The sequence below is a fragment of the Gastrolobium bilobum genome, unplaced genomic scaffold, assembly GCF_033153095.1.
Source record: "Gastrolobium bilobum isolate Gb01-03AN ecotype WA unplaced genomic scaffold, APGP_CSIRO_Gbil_v1 utg111814, whole genome shotgun sequence".
In the NCBI taxonomy this organism is placed as follows: Eukaryota; Viridiplantae; Streptophyta; class Magnoliopsida; order Fabales; family Fabaceae; genus Gastrolobium; species Gastrolobium bilobum.
The window spans coordinates 12,668-33,452 of NW_026896239.1; the positions used below are offsets into that span (position 1 = coordinate 12,668).

The 20,785-nt window shown below is 33.7% G+C and overlaps 2 protein-coding genes across 12 annotated transcripts in view; both read right to left on the reverse strand.

The window, feature by feature from the left end:
* Nucleotides 1-3,075: 3,075 nt before the first annotated feature.
* LOC133298427 (nuclear pore complex protein NUP1) overlaps nt 3,076-20,785 on the reverse strand; it is a 41,928-nt gene continuing 24,218 nt past the window's right edge. For 5 of the 11 annotated variants that reach the window (XM_061497710.1, XM_061497704.1, XM_061497716.1 and 2 more), the window contains 12 exons: nt 9,434-9,532; nt 9,267-9,353; nt 8,438-9,160; nt 7,941-8,039; nt 7,774-7,860; nt 6,945-7,667; nt 6,524-6,616; nt 6,080-6,172; nt 5,650-5,742; nt 4,675-5,312; nt 3,995-4,147; nt 3,076-3,467 (listed from right to left, as the gene is read on the reverse strand). In XM_061497710.1, coding sequence (XP_061353694.1) covers nt 3,392-3,467; nt 3,995-4,147; nt 4,675-5,312; nt 5,650-5,742; nt 6,080-6,172; nt 6,524-6,616; nt 6,945-7,667; nt 7,774-7,860; nt 7,941-8,039; nt 8,438-9,160; nt 9,267-9,353; nt 9,434-9,532 — 2,964 coding nt within the window. In that variant the 3' untranslated portion in view covers nt 3,076-3,391. The remainder of the gene's footprint in view (nt 3,468-3,994; nt 4,148-4,674; nt 5,313-5,649; nt 5,743-6,079; nt 6,173-6,523; nt 6,617-6,944; nt 7,668-7,773; nt 7,861-7,940; nt 8,040-8,437; nt 9,161-9,266; nt 9,354-9,433; nt 9,533-20,785) is intronic. The other 6 variants (XM_061497705.1, XM_061497706.1, XM_061497708.1 and 3 more) reach the window with 6 other exon arrangements.
* Nucleotides 9,541-12,435, reverse strand: LOC133298426 (nuclear pore complex protein NUP1-like). The gene is made up of 3 exons (XM_061497703.1): nt 12,120-12,435; nt 10,522-10,568; nt 9,541-9,888 (listed from the first exon to the last, which is right to left on the reverse strand). Exons 1-3 carry the CDS (start codon nt 12,376-12,378, stop codon nt 9,541-9,543), a joined length of 654 nt encoding a protein of 217 aa, XP_061353687.1. The 5' UTR covers nt 12,379-12,435.

Sequence of the window (20,785 nt, forward strand, 5' to 3'; positions counted from 1 at the left end):
CTAAAAACACACTGATATTCATTACCACTAGATCCAAGATATGATAAAGAAAAAACATATTCAACTAGAAAAGGTGCATATCGACCTGAATTGGTCTAATATGATGACAAAGGCAGTACCGGTAAGAAAATTTGAAGAGTGTCGTGCTGATAAACCATTGCATTAAAGTCAGAAATGGGAGATTTGTTGTGATATGTTCCTCCTTTAATGTTGTGGAAGCCGAGCATACAAGTTATTAATAATGCGTGACTCAATGCCTGAATAAAAATTCCAATAATTGCAACCACTTCATTAAATGATGAAGTTTCCAAAAGAAGATGAAAGACCTAGCCCATTATAAAATGAGATGAAATTACAAAGAGAAATTTTAGTTGGTTAAAGAATTCCTCTATAACGGAAGATTGAGCGTGTAACCTCTTCAGAGAAGAACCTTGTATTACATCGTTGTGTGGGTGAAGAAGAATTCGTGTAATCCTCTAGTGAGTCACTAAGGTAGAACTCTTGTAATCCTACTATTTATATAGTGGAAGATTTTGCGAGACTAAGTCTCGTGATTTGTACTCCTCTGCATTTGAGGAGATTTTCCATGTTAAAATTGTTGTGTTTTTTCTTTTCCTTCATCTCTATTTATGCATTATTTTTGTATTTCGTGTTATTGCGTATTTGGGCTGACCTGTCAATAGGTCGATCTCCAAGTATGGAGCTAATGTGCTCGACTTGAAGAATTATTTGTTTTCTCACTAATAGAGGGACCTTGTCCCAATATACAAAGACAATGAAATTGTTCAACATGTTCTAAATATGACAGAAATTAAAAGTATTATGTTCTTAGGTTGGATGAAAAAAGAAATCATAGATGCAAGCAATATTACATACAATGAATTTCCTACAAAATTTGTAAGTAAATAATGATGTTCGAAATGGATGCCAAGAGAGAAAGGATTTGCTATTGGAAGATTGTCTCATGGAAATGGAGAAAATTTTAATACTGGGCTTTCGCTAAAACATTTGAATAGGTAAATGGACTTCACATATATAAGAACATTCAATAGTTCCACTCATGATTCATTCAATGATGCATGCTATGCTTTTGGTCTGCTACAAGATGAAGTAGAGTTTATTGACACAATCAAATAAGCAAGTTATAATAGCCATAACCTGATTAATTAGAAAATTGCATGTGATTAAATAATTAATCATGCATTATGGGATTTAATTAAGCAAAAGTCTTAATTAAAGGAATGAAGTCACTTTTTGAATAAAAGGTGCAGTTAGAGAAACTTTTAGGGTGTGTAGGAAAAATTACCTGGAATGTAAAAGTAAATTGAGGAATATGACGATAAAAATATCCCAAACTAATAGGTAAAGTTTGAAAGAGAGTTGAGGTAACTAAATCGATAACTTTTTACCCAATTAAAGGTTACCTAACCAAAGTTAAGCTATTTTACTAAGTTTTTCTCACTTTTCCCTCACTCTCTTCGTGCTTCTTCTTCATCTTCTTCTTCTTATCCCCAACTATGCGACCATTGAAGAGGGACCAAGAAACCTAGCCTCTCCATTTCTAAACTAAATCCCTTGGTTCTTGGACCAATCTTGCTTAGAATTGAGAGGCAAACACAACCCCTAATCCATAATTTACCAAAGAACCTTGTATAGAGAGAAAAATGGAGGGGAAAGTGGTGACCCGCTTGTGATTGAGAGTCTTGGAAGGTTATTTGATATACTTGGAGGCTTGCAATCTCTTCCTTACATGATTCTAGGCGAGTTGGTGTTTAGAAATCCTACTTTCTTTGCATTTTAGGATGTTAGGTATGTTAGGGTTCCATTATGATAATGTGGCTCGAGATTGGGCTTGATGTATGCTTAGATCCTTTGTAAATGTTGTTAAGGATGAGAAATAATCGATAAAAATGAGTTTAAATTGTCATTTGGGCATACCATTATATTTTCAAGAATTCATGCTTGTGCTTATGAGTGTTCTAGCATTTTGAGCAATTAGTGAATTGGATGACTGATTATGTCTCTTGTGTTGCTAGAATTGAGGTAAGTGGATCATCCTTGAGTAACCATCCATTGGAGGAAGTTATGAAGCTTGATTAGCTCACTTGAATTGGTATTAATTTGTGAAGCTTGGTTGATTGTTTATTGGTGGTGGACAAAGGATAAGCTTAGAAGCACATTAAGGTAAGCCTTCAAAACTTGGGTATTGATCCCTTTATTGTTCCACCAAACCCTGAATGGGTAGTGGTTGTTGATAGTGTATGTAATTACAATAAAGTAATTTAATGCTTTGTTATATGTATGTGTATGCATTGGGTGTGACATAGGATAGTGTTTCCCAATGCTTTGTATGTTGCATGACGATGCGTAATTCATACTTGGTAGATTCTCTAATCAATAGGACTATTTGAATCTGAGTATCCTTAGGATGACATGAGAGCTCAAGAGATGTCTCCTGGAGATGTTTGACACACTGCATGGATATGTATTTACTGCATTATTTACTATTATTGCTATTATACTGTGAGTGAACTATGGGGTGAAGAGATGCTCCAAGGACCCCTGATTTACTGAAGTATATTCGTATATCTCACTCCATATTGTAGAGACCCCCTTTCAGGTACATATGTTGCAGGAGCCTCTGGTGGCAAGTGCTCATACTTGAGCTAGATGGTTATATGAGGATAGCCTGTTGTTTTGGATTGCATGCTGTCTAGGATTGTTAGATGTACTTGTCATTTATATCACCCCTTGTACATGTATATTTTGGAGGCCATGTGATGTATTTTGGAAGACTTAATCCATGACCATTGTTGTGGTAATTACCTTGTTGTATACGGCTAATAGCTTTGATCATGTCTTTTGATAGCTAAGTCATTTGGCATGTATTTATTTTGAAGAACATGGATGTAATTGAGATATTGATACATTAATAGAATGTGATGTTATGGTTTTGTCATTTTGATTTGTCCAATGAAATGGTATAAAAGATCGAAATAAATGCGAGTAAATTTTTTCCTTTTATTACGCGAACATTTAAAACCGTAAAAAACGTAATAAATAAAAGTTGTGACCATAACTGTAAACTCTTGCGGAATACTTGTTTAAACTATTTTTATATCTTATTTTACTCAATACAGGACACTAAGGGGAGAGCTACTGGATAAATTCTGACTAAAACAATTTGTACCAATAGATGGAAATGTAGAGGCAAATGTAGCGCTTGAAGCAACACGTCCATTATCTTGATTTAATCTGTTGCTAAAAGTAAATATATTATTTACAAAAAAAAAAAAAAAAAAAGTAAATATATTAGCAGGTGATGTCAACAATGATGTCGATGCTGCAGATGTAACAGCTGGCTCTGATGACGGAGGAGAAGATCCAGCAACTATATTAGTCTTAGCATCAGCATTAATTCAAGAACTTTTTGCATTGAATCAACAGCAACAGGAACAGTAGTGGAGCTGCAAATGAAGGGAACATTTAATATATTTGTTCATTGTAACACTTCACTAAACATAATGTAAGATCCCTTATATCTCTTCACAAACCCAACTGAACAGTGTGTCAATAAGAACAGTATTATTATGATACATCACAGAAATCACAGTCAAATTGCAAAAAGTTCAAAATTCACTTTAAAAATGAGAACCAAAACTCAAGATAACAACTAATCACCACTTGATAAATTTGGCGAGTCAACGACCATGAAACTGTGAATGCAAAATGTGTTTTACAAATCAAATGACACCGGAACAGTAGCAGGGAAGAATGAAAAGTATTAAATTAAGACAAACTTATTATAGCAAACATGGGGAAAAGTAAAGTTATTGTGAAAGAAAAATATACTCCCATAACTCATTAGAGACATTCTTTTTTCTTTACTGAAAAGAAGTCAACAGAACAGACACAAATCTATAAACTAGAAAATAATGTAGATGAGTAAAGGGTTATTTTGAGAGTGTTTTTAAAACAAGCCAAAATTACATACACTAACTTGATTGAGCTCGTCATCTTTGAGTCAGAAAAAACACCAAAATTGAGACCACCAACTGGTGATGAGAAAGCAAATTGGGGAACATAATCAACATTTTTGTTGATGCCTTTTGGCATTGAATCAACAGCAACAGGAACAGTAGTGGAGCTGCAAATGAAGGGAACATTTAATATATTTGTTCATTGTAACACTTCACTAAACATAATGTAAGATCCCTTATATCTCTTCACAAACCCAACTGAACAGTGTGTCAATAAGAACAGTATTATTATGATACATCACAGAAATCACAGTCAAATTGCAAAAAGTTCAAAATTCACTTTAAAAATGAGAACCAAAACTCAAGATAACAACTAATCACCACTTGATAAATTTGGCGAGTCAACGACCATGAAACTGTGAATGCAAAATGTGTTTTACAAATCAAATGACACCGGAACAGTAGCAGGGAAGAATGAAAAGTATTAAATTAAGACAAACTTATTATAGCAAACATGGGGAAAAGTAAAGTTATTGTGAAAGAAAAATATACTCCCATAACTCATTAGAGACATTCTTTTTTCTTTACTGAAAAGAAGTCAACAGAACAGACACAAATCTATAAACTAGAAAATAATGTAGATGAGTAAAGGGTTATTTTGAGAGTGTTTTTAAAACAAGCCAAAATTACATACACTAACTTGATTGAGCTCGTCATCTTTGAGTCAGAAAAAACACCAAAATTGAGACCACCAACTGGTGATGAGAAAGCAAATTGGGGAACATAATCAACATTTTCGTTGATGCCAAAGTTAAATAACGGAGCATCAGCACCTGGCTCCTTTGACGATGCAACTTTATCCAAACCAAATATTGGACCTGATTTAGTAGACTCCTTTGATGGAGCATCAGCAGCAGTCACCTCTGTTGACTGAACAACTTTATTCCCAAAGTTCAACAGGGGAGGATTAACAACTGATCCATTTTGTGAATTAAACTTCTCGGAACCCAAAATTGTGTGTGCAGCTACTGACACTGCACCCATTGTTGGCTTAAAAGTAGGATCAGGGATAGACGAACTTATGGACGTTGGTATATCAAACTTCTGACCAAATGTAGATCCATCAGCAGACCTAACAGGAGGTGAACCATCTGTTGTAAAACTTTTGGATGGCAATACTACAGATGAAGCTGGGGGAATCTCCTGTACATCAGTTTCAGTAGCAGAGGTAGTTTTCTCGGCCACAGGAGTGGAGCCTGTTGTTTCTTTCCAAGTAGAGAAAGAAGGAACGGCTCCATTAGGGTAGGCATCATCATCCAGCTCCAGATAATCCTTTAAGGCAGAAAAAGAGAGAGAGGATAGTAAACAAACATCATCTAACATTGAATCATATTTTTCATTTGAAAAATTAACTCACTTTACTCTATCAGGAATCAAAACCAAATGTATAAGAAACAAAAAAATAAAAATCTTAGCTATAGCTTCACTAATCATAATTTGGGAGCTAATGGAAAAAAGCAACAAATCACTATAAACAACAAGATTAATAGTACCAGCTCTTCCCACTATATATATATATATATATATATATAAAAGTCACATAAGAATTTCTAATATTTAAAATCAAGATAACTACAGGAAACCATCAAACAGTTGCAAAATATCAAACCTCATGTGCACTCAAATGGAATGCCCTCTTTTTTTGTGGATGATAAGGAACGGCTCCATTAGGGTAGGCATCATCATCCAGCTCCAGATAATCCTTTAAGGCAGAAAAAGAGAGAGAGGATAGTAAACAAACATCATCTAACATTGAATCATATTTTTCATTTGAAAAATTAACTCACTTTACTCTATCAGGAATCAAAACCAAATGTATAAGAAACAAAAAAATAAAAATCTTAGCTATAGCTTCACTAATCATAATTTGGGAGCTAATGGAAAAAAGCAACAAATCACTATAAACAACAAGATTAATAGTACCAGCTCTTCCCACTATATATATATATATATATATATATAAAAGTCACATAAGAATTTCTAATATTTAAAATCAAGATAACTACAGGAAACCATCAAACAGTTGCAAAATATCAAACCTCATGTGCACTCAAATGGAATGCCCTCTTTTTTTGTGGATGATAAGGAACGGCTCCATTAGGGTAGGCATCATCATCCAGCTCCAGATAATCCTTTAAGGCAGAAAAAGAGAGAGAGGATAGTAAACAAACATCATCTAACATTGAATCATATTTTTCATTTGAAAAATTAACTCACTTTACTCTATCAGGAATCAAAACCAAATGTATAAGAAACAAAAAAATAAAAATCTTAGCTATAGCTTCACTAATCATAATTTGGGAGCTAATGGAAAAAAGCAACAAATCACTATAAACAACAAGATTAATAGTACCAGCTCTTCCCACTAATATATATATATATATATATATATATATATATATATATAAAAGTCACATAAGAATTTCTAATATTTAAATCAAGATAACTACAGGAAACCATCAAACAGTTGCAAAATATCAAACCTCATGTGCACTCAAATGGAATGCCCTCTTTTTTTGTGGATGATAAGAAACGGCTCCATTAGGGTAGGCATCATCATCCAGCTCCAGATAATCCTTTAAGGCAGAAAGAGAGAGAGGATAGTAAACAAACATCATCTAACATTGAATCATTTTTCATTTGAAAAATTAACTCACATTACTCTATCAGGAATCAAAACCAAATGTATAAGAAACAAAAAAATAAAAATCTTAGCTATAGCTTCACTAATCATAATTTGGGAGCTAATGGAAAAAAGCAACAAATCACTATAAACAACAAGATTAATAGTACCAGCTCTTCCCACTAATATATATATATATATATAAAAGTCACATAAGAATTTCTAATATTTAAAATCAAGATAACTACAGGAAACCATCAAACAGTTGCAAAATATCAAACCTCATGTGCACTCATATGGAATGCCCTCTTTTTTTGTGGATGATAAGAAACAGGATTTGTCACAGAAGAATCTCCAGCTTTTACAATAGACACAACTTGATTCCTTGGGACTGTAGCATCTGTATCAGTAGGAGCAGCAAGCTTCAATGGACCATTTTCAACCTTGTCTATCTTTGATGTTAACTTTTGAGCACTAGCTGACAAATTTCCAAGTGTGCCGCCTAATTCATTATCTCGTATGTTATCCAGGAATTTTGATGAATCCACTGTCTCCATACTTCGAAGAGCCTGTCCTTGTAACATGGATGATGACAACTTTGTCGGAGATTTATCATTCATAATTGGTAGCCTTGGTTCCAATGATTTTTCTTTAGGAGAAACCAAATTATCAAGTTGCTGGAGTATTTTTGAGGCCATCTCGCTAGATTTTGAAGATATAGGAGGAAAGCCAGTACTAGGCATGGTGTCATCAACATTTTTTGCTGACAATTTCGTATGGCTATGCTTAACTTCACCCAATAGAATAGGCTTCTGCATGGAAGATGAAGGTTGCTGAGCAGCATCAATGCCAACTCTGTTCCTAGCTATAGATAAGGGGGCGCCTGAATGAGGTAAGGTTAAGCCTTTAGAAGATAGAAGATTAGACTTGTGAGGCATTCGGCGTATAGGACCAAAAGATCCTATATCATTATCTAATAGAGAACTTCTACGTTTTAATGCCTGCTAAAAATGGGGAGGGAAAAAAGGTGAAATCCAGGAACATATCTCTGAAAAAGAACTCTAGAATGTACACTGAAAGGATAGGACTTATAATCACAAGTATGTATACCCTTTGTTTAGAGCCAGAAAGCATATCATGATCCAGTGCATACTGAGCTGAAGATGATGGCTCACCTTCAACAGCAACGCCAACACCCTGAAAAGTTAGAGAAACCCAATAAAAATCTCAACACTAGAAACAGAATTATCCAAAGTACCATTTAGTAAATGGCAAACCTTGAGCGTAGATGTTGGATAAACTCTGGCATAAGGTGTTCGAGCCATCCTATATATTGCTGATCTTCCATGAGATCTTGGGGTCACAAAGCCAACACCCTGTAAAGTTAGAGAAACCCAATAAAAATCTCAACACTAGAAACAGAATTATCCAAAGTACTATTTAGTAAAGAGAGAGAGGATAGTAAACAAACATCATCAAACATTGAATCATATTTTTCATTTGAAAAATTAACTCACTTTACTCTATCAGGAATCAAAACCAAATGTATAAGAAACAAAAAAATAAAAATCTTAGCTATAGCTTCACACTAATCATAATTTGGGAGCTAATGGAAAAAAGCAACAAATCACTATAAACAACAAGATTAATAGTACCAGCTCTTCCCACTAATATATATATATATATATATATATATAAAAGTCACATAAGAATTTCTAATATTTAAAATCAAGATAACTACAGGAAACCATCAAACAGTTGCAAAATATCAAACCTCATGTGCACTCATATGGAATGCCCTCTTTTTTTGTGGATGATAAGAAACAGGATTTGTCACAGAAGAATCTCCAGCTTTTACAATAGACACAACTTGATTCCTTGGGACTGTAGCATCTGTATCAGTAGGAGCAGCAAGCTTCAATGGACCATTTTCAACCTTGTCTATCTTTGATGTTAACTTTTGAGCACTAGCTGACAAATTTCCAAGTGTGCCGTCTAATTCATTATCTTGTATGTTATCCAGGAATTTTGATGAATCCACTGTCTCCATACTTCGAAGAGCCTGTCCTCGTAACATGGATGATGACAACTTTGTCGGAGATTTATCATTCATAATTGGTAGCCTTGGTTCCAATGATTTTTCTTTAGGAGAAACCAAATTATCAAGTTGCTGGAGTATTTTTGAGGCCATCTCGCTAGATTTTGAAGATATAGGAGGAAAGCTAGTACTAGGCATGGTGTCATCAACATTTTCTGCTGACAATTTCGTATGGCTATGCTTAACTTCACCCAATAGAATAGGCTTCTGCATGGAAGATGAAGGTTGCCGAGCAGCATCAATGCCAACTCTGTTCCTAGCTATAGATAAGGGGGCGCCTGAATGAGGTAAGGCTAAGCCTTTAGAAGATAGAAGATTAGACTTGTGACGGATTCGGCGTATAGGACCAAAAGATCCTATATCATTATAGAATATAGAACTTCTACGTTTTAATGCCTGCTAAAAATGGGGAGGGAAAAAAGGTGAAATCCAGGAACATATCTCTGAAAAAGAACTCTAGAATGTACACTGAAAGGATAGGACTTATAATCACAAGTATGTATACCCTTTGTTTAGAGCCAGAAAGCATATCATGATCCAGTGCATACTGAGCTGAAGATGATGGCTCACCTTCAACAGCAACGCCAACACCCTGTAAAGTTAGAGAAACCCAATAAAAATCTCAACACTAGAAACAGAATTATCCAAAGTACCATTTAGTAAATGGCAAACCTTGAGCGTAGATGTTGGATAAACTCTGGCATAAGGTGTTCGAGCCATCCTATATATTGCTGATCTTCCATGAGATCTTGGGGTCACAAAGCCAACACCCTGTAAAGTTAGAGAAACCCAATAAAAATCTCAACACTAGAAACAGAATTATCCAAAGTACCATTTAGTAAATGGCAAACGGTAGATGTTGGATAAACTCTGGCTTGAGCCATCCTATATATTGCTGATCTTCCATGAGATCTTGGGGTCACAAAGCCATTTTCATGAACCCGGCAAGGGTTTGCCCTTGGCACAATTGACATAACTGGGGTAGCAAAGTTCTGATTTCTTAGTAGAGTTGGATCCTCTCTTGGAGGATTTCGCAAGCCCAGCATTGATTGGGATACCTTGGAAGGCCTGCTCCCCATGTAAGCCTTAGCAAGCTCGGCAGGTGAAGCAACATCATCAATAGAAACCTATGGACAGCATATGGTTATACATGACCACTCCAAAAAATATAATCAAACTTATATATCAAAGATAGGTATGAATAAAATTGTCGTACGCTGGAAGTAACATATGGAGTTGAAACAATATGACACTACAAATGAATATGTTTCCCCTTAAAGTTGAATGCCCCAAAAGAACCCTTGTGGAGGGTCCTAAAGAACGAATTGTGCTAACTAAACCTATCTTGGAATGCAATATGACACTACAAATGAATGTTTCCCCTTTAAGTTGAATGCCCCAAAAGAACCCTTGTGGAGGGTATCAAAGCACGAATTGTGCTAACTAAACATATCTTCGAATGCAATATGACACTACAAAATGAATATGTTGCCCCTTAAAGTGTCCTTAACTACATCGAAGATACAATATACACCTAGATAGGTTGGAAGACAAAAAATAAATAAGAGGCATAAAAATTAATATAATTTCTTTAGCATGAACACATATATTGCAGTAGATTTGGTATAATATTAAGACATTGTCATTAAACAAAGGAACACCCAAATTATTTTTCATAGCATGATGGAAAAATAAAATCACACCCAAAAAATTATTCCTATGAAAACAGCAAACAACATATGTGAAGCATGCATACTTACAAAGACAGCTGCTTCCTGGTGATTGTCCCTCGCTTCCTGCACTGCTTCTGTGCCCAAAAAAAAAAAAGGTAAATAAATATACATAACGGAAAAACATTGAATCATGTGATTTACTTTAATATAATAAAAGGACACACCAAGGTTATCAAATCACAATTCAAATCATGAATCGCCAAGTTACTTTTGAATCATGAATTAGAAATCATATCAAATCGTAAGATTCAGAAACACAATAAAAAATAGCTCCAAATATATCACATAAATAATATATTATGTACACTGCTCAATGTATGAATAAAAAAACAAAGTCTTACGTCAGAAAGTCATAATTGAGTGTCGCCATCAATTCAGATGTAAGATAATAAATAAAAAACTAATAACACATAAGTAACCAAGTCCAAAAATACTATGGTCTTTGGGAGTGTCAAGACTTTATTTCAGAGAAAGAGGAATAAAAAAATAAGCTTTCTTGGGTCTCAGAATCCCAAACTTAAAAAATAGTGCTGTTGATAATGGTATCACGAAATGTACCATCCAACTGTAATTTGAGTATACAGCAAGGCCAAAACACACTGTTCTACTTTACCCTTTATTTAAAAAAAAATCATGTGTCCTTGACCTTCAGGTCGCATTGGGTCATACACAACCGGACATCGCGACCCGCATTACCCAAATAATTACAGTGGCAACGCAATCTTCGTACATTTCTTTCTGCACTAGATTATGCAATACTAAATTCATGGTGCAATTAAGGCCAGCCAGCAATTCAATCGTTGATCTGAATCGTTCACCCATTGACTCAAATCAAATCATACAAGTGATGTTGTGAATCATCCGCTTTTGACAACCATTAACATTGTCGCACACAATGAAAAGGAAAAAATAAATCAAAAGTCACTGAAAAGTTACAACAAAAAGTTACCCATAGTATATACCATTATGAAAAGTTAGGAGAGCAGTGAGCCCACAGAAAAATTTCATAGCCTTTGGCCCCCATTTCTCATTAACAATGTCCTACTCTCAAGCCAGAAATTAGATATGAGATAATAAGGCTACGTACAAGGATTACCCTCATCTCAACCCTCACTTGTCGGTTCGGAGAGTGATTTTAGTCTTGCTGAGTTCTATCCTTTTAACCGAATCAACACATACAAATTCAATGTAATAATTCATTCATGATATGTTTTAGCACTGCCCTAACTATTGGGGTCCTATGTTGGGTAGAAAATCAAAGACTTGTTATTAAGTAGTGACTATCAGAAGATTACAAAATTTTCAAGCTTTCAGAAACATAACATCCCACAATATAGGAACTAAAAATCAATTACTTTTGAAACGTAAAACGATAATCAATAACAATAACAACAAAATTGCTAACTTAAATGCTTTCAAAATTGAAGTATTTGACATTATTTAGTAGCAATAACACCGAAAGAGATTAGATTTCCTCAGAAACCTAAAAGGAAAAAATATTGAAAAACAAAACCAGCAATTCGCATAAAAAAGTTATTAAAAAATAATAAAAATCACACAAGCTTCGTTCAATTAAAATTAATTAATTAATAAGTTAATTTAAACAAAAAAAGGGGGAAAGATACCTGAAGAACGTGGTGGTGGTGGTGGTGGAGGAAGGCGCTTGCGGAAGACGGAGGCGAAGAGCCTTTTGGCGCTAGAAGCGATGAGCCTCTGTGCGGGATCAACGAGCTTCGAGAACCAACCACTGTTCCTGCTAGGGTTTCTCAGCGCTGTCAGCGGCCGATCGTACGGCGTCGTTTGCGTTCTCCGAAACGGTAGTTTTCGGAACTTGCCGAACCCTCCTCCACCTTCGTAAGGGTTCTCATCACGCGCCGTTGCCATGAGAGAGAGAGAGAGAGAGAGAGAGAGAGAGAACGGGGAAGGAGCTTTCAATTTCAAGGGAGAAAGTTGAGAGCGTGCAAAATTAGGGTTTTAATTCTATGGAGAGAGGGAGAGAGAAATAAATAAATAAAGGAAAAAACATATATCTATTTATGATTTATTGGGCCAAACTTAAATCCAAAAAGTAATAACCGTTGATGGACGAAAATAAACGGTTAGGATCTAAAATAATATAAGATTATATCCTCTTTAAAATGACATATGTTATTCCCATAAATAAATATTTATTTCAGAACGATATCGAAACAGGGGAACGAATATCTGGTGACAGTGGTGAGCAAGGAAGCACGTGAATAAAAAAAGTCGGGCTAAATTCCGACATACGGCGACACGCTCCGACACGCTCCGACACGGTGTCGGACACGCGGTTGACTTTTTCCGATTATTAATTTATTTAATATGGCATTTTTAATTTTTTTTTTAATTTTTTTTAAAAAAATTTATTTTTTCTTAAAAGTTAAAATATATTAATAAAGTTCCACCTGATCGATCAATTTTAAACGGTAGATAGAGATCATCTCAGCAATTGTTGTCAATTCTCATACGCTCTTGTTAGAGAGAGAGAGATCTGATATTATAGATCCCAAATTTTTTTTATTAAAGCTTCCACATAACGTGTTGATGTTAATTTAGTTTCATGTTAAATTATTAAATATTAAATGAAATATACACTATATAGATTAAAAATATTATTTAATATTAAAACGTGTCCCAACGTGTCGAAATCCATAATTTTTTAAGATTGACGTGTCAGAGTGTCGTGTCGTGTCGTGTCACGTGTCGCGTGTCGTATCGGTGCTACATAGGTGGTGAGCGACTGTGAAAGAGAGAGAATCTCACTCCTTTCTCCTTTTTAGTCTAGTTTTTTTTTAAAAGCATAATAATAACAGTGCTGAATGTAATTTCTCATTCGAATCACTTTGAATTGAAATTTAAAATTAAAATGAAATTACTAATGAATTAATGGTACAAATATTGTAACAATTAATTAGTATTACTATCAATGTTACTACTAATTTTACTACCAATCAATTTCTCCGTTATATCAATTATGTTGATCATCTAATTGATTATATTTATTTCCATCTTTGTATGGTCATGATTTTCCATATTTAATGTGAAAACATTAAATATGAGAAATCATAACCATACAAAGATAAAAATAAATATAAAGTATTAAATATAGAAATCATAACCCTACACAGATGAAAATAAAATAACTGTTAATCAACATAATCGATCTAACGATGAAATTAATTGATAGTAACACTGATTAATTGTTACAATATCATTTCCCTTTGAGTAAGACAGACAAGGGTGAGCTTCTAAGTTCTAATGTATCGATTTTATACTCTAAATTTTAAATCCTCCAATGAAATATATTTGTATGTTTTGCGACGGGGAGTGAGAGAAAAAAAAATGCAAAAAGAGAGAATTTTTTTTTCTTTAGTGTATGTTTAAAGGGATAGGTTATTCTACCTATTTATTTTTTCTGTCTACATTTACCTACCACTCTGAAATACTATTAGATCAAAATCTCAACTAACATTTATCTTTCTCTCTTTTCTTGAGATTCTGATCTAACACTATTAGAGAGTGGTAGGTAGAAAAAAAGTATTTTATTTAAAATTATAAAGAAATTATATTTATTTACAAGAATGTGATTAATAAACTTTTATAATTACAAGATTATCACCATAAATTAATTTAAATATGAAAAAAAGTTGGATTCATTTACCAAAGTACCATTAATGAATTATCATAATTATAAAATTGTAATTACAAAAACAATAAAACTAAAAAATAATTTTTCAAGGGAAAAATATTTCTACTTTTATGCATAAAAATTTCTTTGCCACACTCGAAGTGAGTGGGTCGCATTATCATTCATTTTTAAGCGAGTGTGGCATAGAAATTTTTTTTGCATTACAAACAGAAACATTAAACCATTTTTGAAACATCTCTAACTTGTTCTTCTTTTAATTTTTAAAAATTAAAAAACAGTTATTGTGTTGAAAATCATTTTGCAAAGCAATACATTTCAAACAAGTTTTTTTTTAATTCTAAACATTAAAAAACTATTTTTAAAAACGAAAATGAAACATATTATTTTTTTTCCTTTGTGGTTCCATGAAACATATTATTTTTTTTAAGATACATTTTTTTGTATTTTTATTGTATTAGAATTATAAAAAAAATCTATTTAGATAACACATTCTTGGTCACTTATAATGCAAAACTTTTCCTGAAATCCTATCAAGGTAAAAGTACACATACCAAACAAGTTGAATCAAATATCTGTTTAATTATGTGCATAAAGGAAATGATAACGTGATAACTACTTTATTTCATAAGCATGCTTCAAATCCTTTAAATCATATTATTGATGAAATTCAAAATTATTATAATTTGCATATATATTTCTTTGCATTCATCATAGAAATTTTTGGATTTGATGTTCACTTTAAGAAGCTTACTGTGATTAGATTACCATTTCATTTGCCAAATCAACGGTAAGTTGTATATAATGTTGAGGTGGGTTCCTCCTTTATTAATATGGAGACTGACCATGCAAGACATTAATAGCGCATGACTCAAAAGCTGATCAATCACTTCAATAAATGCAACTACTTCATTAAATGACGAAGTTTCTGAAAGAATATGAAAGGCCTACCCCACCTATAAAATGGGATGAAATTAGAAAGAGAAAGTTTAGTTGGTCAGAGAATCTCTCTATAATAGAAGTTTAAGTGTGTAACCTCTTCATAAAAGAACGTTGTATTCCATCCTTATATGGGTGAAGTATTCGTAATAATCCTGGGGGTGTTTCGTATAGGAGATATTTTTTTTATCAGGAAAAAAAGATTTATAGGAATATGGTGGTGAACATTTTTGCCTAGGTAAGTTATGAAAAAGTGTTTGGTATGCCAAAATTTTACCGAAAAAGTTGGGTTAAATTTAATGATATTGTGTTTAGCTGGTAGTAAAATATTGGTGGGATTTCGAAGCAAAATGACTAAATTACCCTTTCATTTTGAATCTTGAATATCTTTTCTATCAGGAAACGTTCGTTTGTGGATATCTTTTCTATCATATATTTTAAGACATCTGCATGTCTTATCTCAAGGCAATTTTGTCTAAAAAAATTAAAACGCTTTTCACGGTTGATGGGTAAAAAAAAATACCACGGTTCAAATGAGATATTTTTTGCCAATGTAACATTGAAAAACATATTAATGGGAATAATATTACACCAGCATTTTTATCACATTCTCCATACCAAACAGAGTAAACAAATATTCCACACCCCACTTTCCCAAGATTTCTATCACATTCTCCATCCCAAACACTCCCTAGTGAGTCACAAGGGAAGAACTCTTGTGATCTTACTATTCATATAATTGAAGTTTTTGTTATACTAGGTCACATGGTTTTTACTCCTCTGTATTTGAGGAGATTTTCCATGTTAAAATTGTTGTGTGTTTTTTCTTTCCCTTCATCTCCATTTCTACATCTTTGTATTTTTGTGTTATTGCGTATTTGAGCCGACTTATCAATAGGTCGACCTCCAAGTGTCGAACTGGTGTGCTCGACTTGAAGAACTATTTGCTTTGTAGTGAAAGAGGGACCACATCCCAACAATAGTATCAAAGCCCGAGATTAAGGGTTTTATGAAGTGGTAAAGTTGGACGGAAGGGTTTCTCATGATGGAGACATGTTCAAACTTATAGCAGATAACTATTCATATTGGAAGCCAATGATGTATTCTATATTTTGTTATCTGACCTTTCATGCAGGAAGTGAACTTATGGGTGGAGACTACTCCATAAACCCTAAGTTTACTGAGATGTTGTCTCTCACCCCATTTGGGGATATATATTTCACATAAAGCAGTAGCAGGAGAACCATCACAGGGAAACGGACCCGCACATGGTTAGAGCATACAGGATCAAGGAAGAATTTATATGTTGGGATGTCTGCATTTTGTGTGCATGATATAGTACCGTGCACTACTATATAGACGAATATGTATTTTGAGATGGACGACAGAAGTTATATGTTGTGAATTATGGTATCAAGATTATGTACATGATGTATATTATGTTGTGCGATATTATCAGTGATGGCGCAGAGCCATTGTATGGTATTTTTATAAATAGGTCATTATGTGGATTGAATTTATCTATTATCAAGTACAAGATATTATAGTGTGATTTAATCCTTAGTTGCCTAGTTTACAGCCGTTATGCTGTCCAAGAAACTTTATCCAGAACGGTACGTGATATCGTATTGGGTAAAGGTATGATCATTAATTATGATCACGGGATTTGTAGAGTATGTCATATAGGTATGAGACTGTACAGATATAAGAACTTTGATAGAAAACAAATTATGAATGACAATTACATTGTGTAAACATAAAGGAAAAAGTAAGTCTTCCGCGAATTTAATCAGGTATGCTGCACTGTTAAGACTATATGTTAGTTAACAGACCGATTATTAAATTGGGGCGTTGCAAGGTACAACAAATTTACTTCTCTATTTTGGAGAAGGAAAAGGCAAGTTGGAAGACGATACATATGGTGATCTAGGGTAGGTATTGATTCTAGAAAATTAACAACATGATATTTGATTACCTTTGCAAGGGGAGCCGTGTCATGGCAATCAAAACTCCAAATTGTGTTACACTATCAATGATCGAGGCCCAATATATCACCGCACCTGAAGCAAGCTAGGAGATGATATGGATGGAGAATTTACTCCTTGATAGACAAGGTTACCTCTAGATCTCGCTCAAAATAAGAATCTACCTATCAATCTCGCTAAAAACACACTGATATTCATTACCACTAGATCCAAGATATGATAAAGAAAAAACATATTCAACTAGAAAAGGTGCATATCGACCTGAATTGGTCTAATATGATGACAAAGGCAGTACCAGTAAGAAAATTTGAAGAGTGCTGCAAGGGTGTCGTGCTGATAAACCATTGCATTAAAGTCAGAAATGGGAGATTTGTTGTGATATGTTCCTCCTTTAATGTTGTGGAAGTCGAGCATACAAGTTATTAATAGTGCGTGACTCAATGCCTGAATAAAAATTCCAATAATTGCAACCACTTCATTAAATGATGAAGTTTCCAAAAGAAGATGAAAGACCTAGCCCATTATAAAATGAGATGAAATTACAAAGAGAAATTTTAGTTGGTTAAAGAATTCCTCTATAACGGAAGATTGAGCGTGTAACCTCTTCAGAGAAGAACCTTGTATTACATCGTTGTGTGGGTGAAGAAGAATTCGTGTAATCCTCTAGTGAGTCACTAAGGTAGAACTCTTGTAATCCTACTATTTATATAGTGGAAGATTTTGCGAGACTAAGTCTCGTGATTTGTACTCCTCTGCATTTGAGGAGATTTTCCATGTTAAAATTGTTGTGTTTTTTCTTTTCCTTCATCTCTATTTATGCATTATTTTTGTATTTCGTGTTATTGCGTATTTGGGCTGACCTGTCAATAGGTCGATCTCCAAGTATGGAGCTAATGTGCTCGACTTGAAGAATTATTTGTTTTCCCACTAATAGAGGGACCTTGTCCCAATATACAAGGACAACGAAATTGTTCAACATGTTCTAAATATGACAGAAATTAAGAGTATTTTGTTCTTAGGTTGGATGAAAAAACAAATCATAGATGCAAGCAATATTACACACAATGAATTTCCTACAAAATTTGTAAGTAAATAATGATGTTCGAAATGGATGCCAAGAGAGAAAGGATTTGCTATTGGAAGATTGTCTCATGGAAATGGAGAAAATTTTAATACTGGGCTTTCGCTAAAACATTTGAATAGGTAAATGGACTTCACATATATAAGAACATTCAATAGTTCCACTCATGATTCATTCAATGATGCATGCTATGCTTTTGGTCTGCTACAAGATGAAGTAGAGTTTATTGACACAATCAAATAAGCAAGTTATAATAGCCATAACCTGATTAATTAGAAAATTGCATGTGATTAAATAATTAATCATGCATTATGGGATTTAATTAAGCAAAAGTCTTAATTAAAGGAATGAAGTCACTTTTTGAATAAAAGGTGCAGTTAGTGAAACTTTTAGGGTGTGTAGGAAAAATTACCTGGAATGTAAAAGTAAATTGAGGAATATGACGATAAAAATATCCCAAACTAATAGTTAAAGTTTGAAAGTGAGTTGAGGTAACTAGATCGATAAGTTTTTACCCAATTAAAGGTTACCTAACCAAAGTTAAGCTATTTTACTAAGTTTTTCTCACTTTTCCCTCACTCTCTTCGTGCTTCTTCTTCATCTTCTTCTTCTTATCCCCAACCATGCGACCATTGAAGAGGGACCAAGAAACCTAGCCTCTCCATTTCTCAACCAAATCCCTTGGTTCTTGGACCAATCTTGCTTAGAATTGTGCTTATGAGTGTTCTAGCATTTTGAGCAATTAGTGAATTGGATGACTGATTATGTCTCTTGTGTTGTTAGAATTGAGGTAAGTGGATCATCCTTGAGTAACCATCCATTGGAGGAAGTTATGAAGCTTGATTAGCTCACTTGAATTGGTATTAATTTGTGAAGCTTGGTTGATTGTTTATTGGTGGTGAACAAAGGTTAAGCTTAGAAGCACATTAAGGTAAGCCTTCAAAACTTGGGTATTGATCCCTTTATTGTTCCACCAAACCCTGAATGGGTAGTGGTTGTTGATAGTGTATGTGATTACAATAAAGTAATTTAATGTTTTGTTATACGTATGTGTATGCATTGGGTGTGACATAGGATAGTGTTTCACAATGCTTTGTATGTTGCATGACGATGCGTAATTCATACTTGGTAGATTCTCTAATCAGTAAGACTATTTGAATCTGAGTATCCTTAGGATGACATGAGAGCTCGAGAGATGTCTCCTGGAGATGTTTGACACATTGCATGGATATGTATTTGCTGCATTATTTACTATTATTGCTATTATACTGTGAGTGAACTATGGGGTGAAGAGATGCTCCAAGGACCCCTGATTTACTGAGGTATATTCGTATATCTCACTCCATATTGTAGGGACCCCCTTTCAGGTACATATGTTGCAGGAGCCTCTGGTGGCAAGTGCTCATACTTGAGCTAGATGGTCATATGGGGATAGCCTGTTGTTTTGGATTGCATGCTGTCTAGGATTGTTAGATGTATTTGCCATTTATATCACCCCTTGTACATGTATATTTTGGAGGCCATGTGATGTATTTTGGAGGACTTAATCCATGACCATTGTTGTGGTAATTGGCTTGTTGTATATGGCTAATAGCTTTGATCATGTCTTTTGATAGCTAAGTCGTTTGGCATGTATTTATTTTGAAGAACATGGATGTAATTGAGATATTGATACATTAATAGAATGTGATGTTATGGTTTTGTCATTTTGATTTGTCCAATGAAATGGTATAAAAGATCGAAATAAATGCGAGTAAATTTTTTCCGTTTATTAATATAAACGGTTATGATTTTAATCAATCAAACTTATTAATTAATTACTAATTCCAAATAAATTATAACAGTTGATTGGCGAAGATCAACTGTTTGAATTTGGTGCCAAATTTTAAAGCTTGACACCGATATCAAAGGATCTCACTATATATATATATATATATATATATAAAGGGTTTATGCTTTCTTATGTTACTTTGGGTTATACGTAATCTCTGTGAATCTGAAATAATGACTTCATCTTGGATCTGTAGGACAATGTGAATGAGGCACGTATAAGTTGACCATAACCTCGAAGGAGAATTTGGGACTCTACTAAATAATGCATTGCTGAAAGAGAATACGAACAAAACATTTTGATATGCATTCCAATAAACTCTTCGTTCAATATATATATTAAAATATATATTGGGATGTTTGTGAGTGGTCTACACTCTACACTCTTGGGATGTTTTATTATTTTTGCTTAATGTTTATGTTATGGAATTTGAATATTTGATTAGTTATATGATTTATTATGAGTTGCTATATGTATTAAATGTAAACTATATTATATATATTAAAAATATTATTTAATACCAAAACGTGTCCCAACGTGTCGGAATTTAGCATTTTTTAGAATTAACGTGTCGGAGTGTCGTGTCGTGTCGTGTCCCGTGCCGGTGTCGATGCATCATTGATTGCCAATGCAAGTCTATAGACTTGATAATTCAAATAAGAAAAAAAACTATGATATCAAAATTTTCTTTTTTCTTTTTTTGGTGTGGATATCAAAATTTTCAAATCAAGGTGTATTTGGATAAAAAAAAAAATTTAAAAATGCATTTTGTGATATATCAATTTTTT

Excerpts from the sequence above, each read along its gene's own strand:
- LOC133298426 (XM_061497703.1), bottom strand. The coding sequence starts at position 12,378 with ATGGCAACGGCGCGTGATGAGAACCCTTACGAAGGTGGAGGAGGGTTC. Across the intron at positions 10,569-12,119 it reads ACCACCACCACGTTCTTCAG|AAGCAGTGCAGGAAGCGAGG; the intron begins GTATCTTTCCCC and ends TTTTGGGCACAG. Across the intron at positions 9,889-10,521 it reads ACCAGGAAGCAGCTGTCTTT|GTTTCTATTGATGATGTTGC; the intron begins GTAAGTATGCAT and ends TGCTGTCCATAG.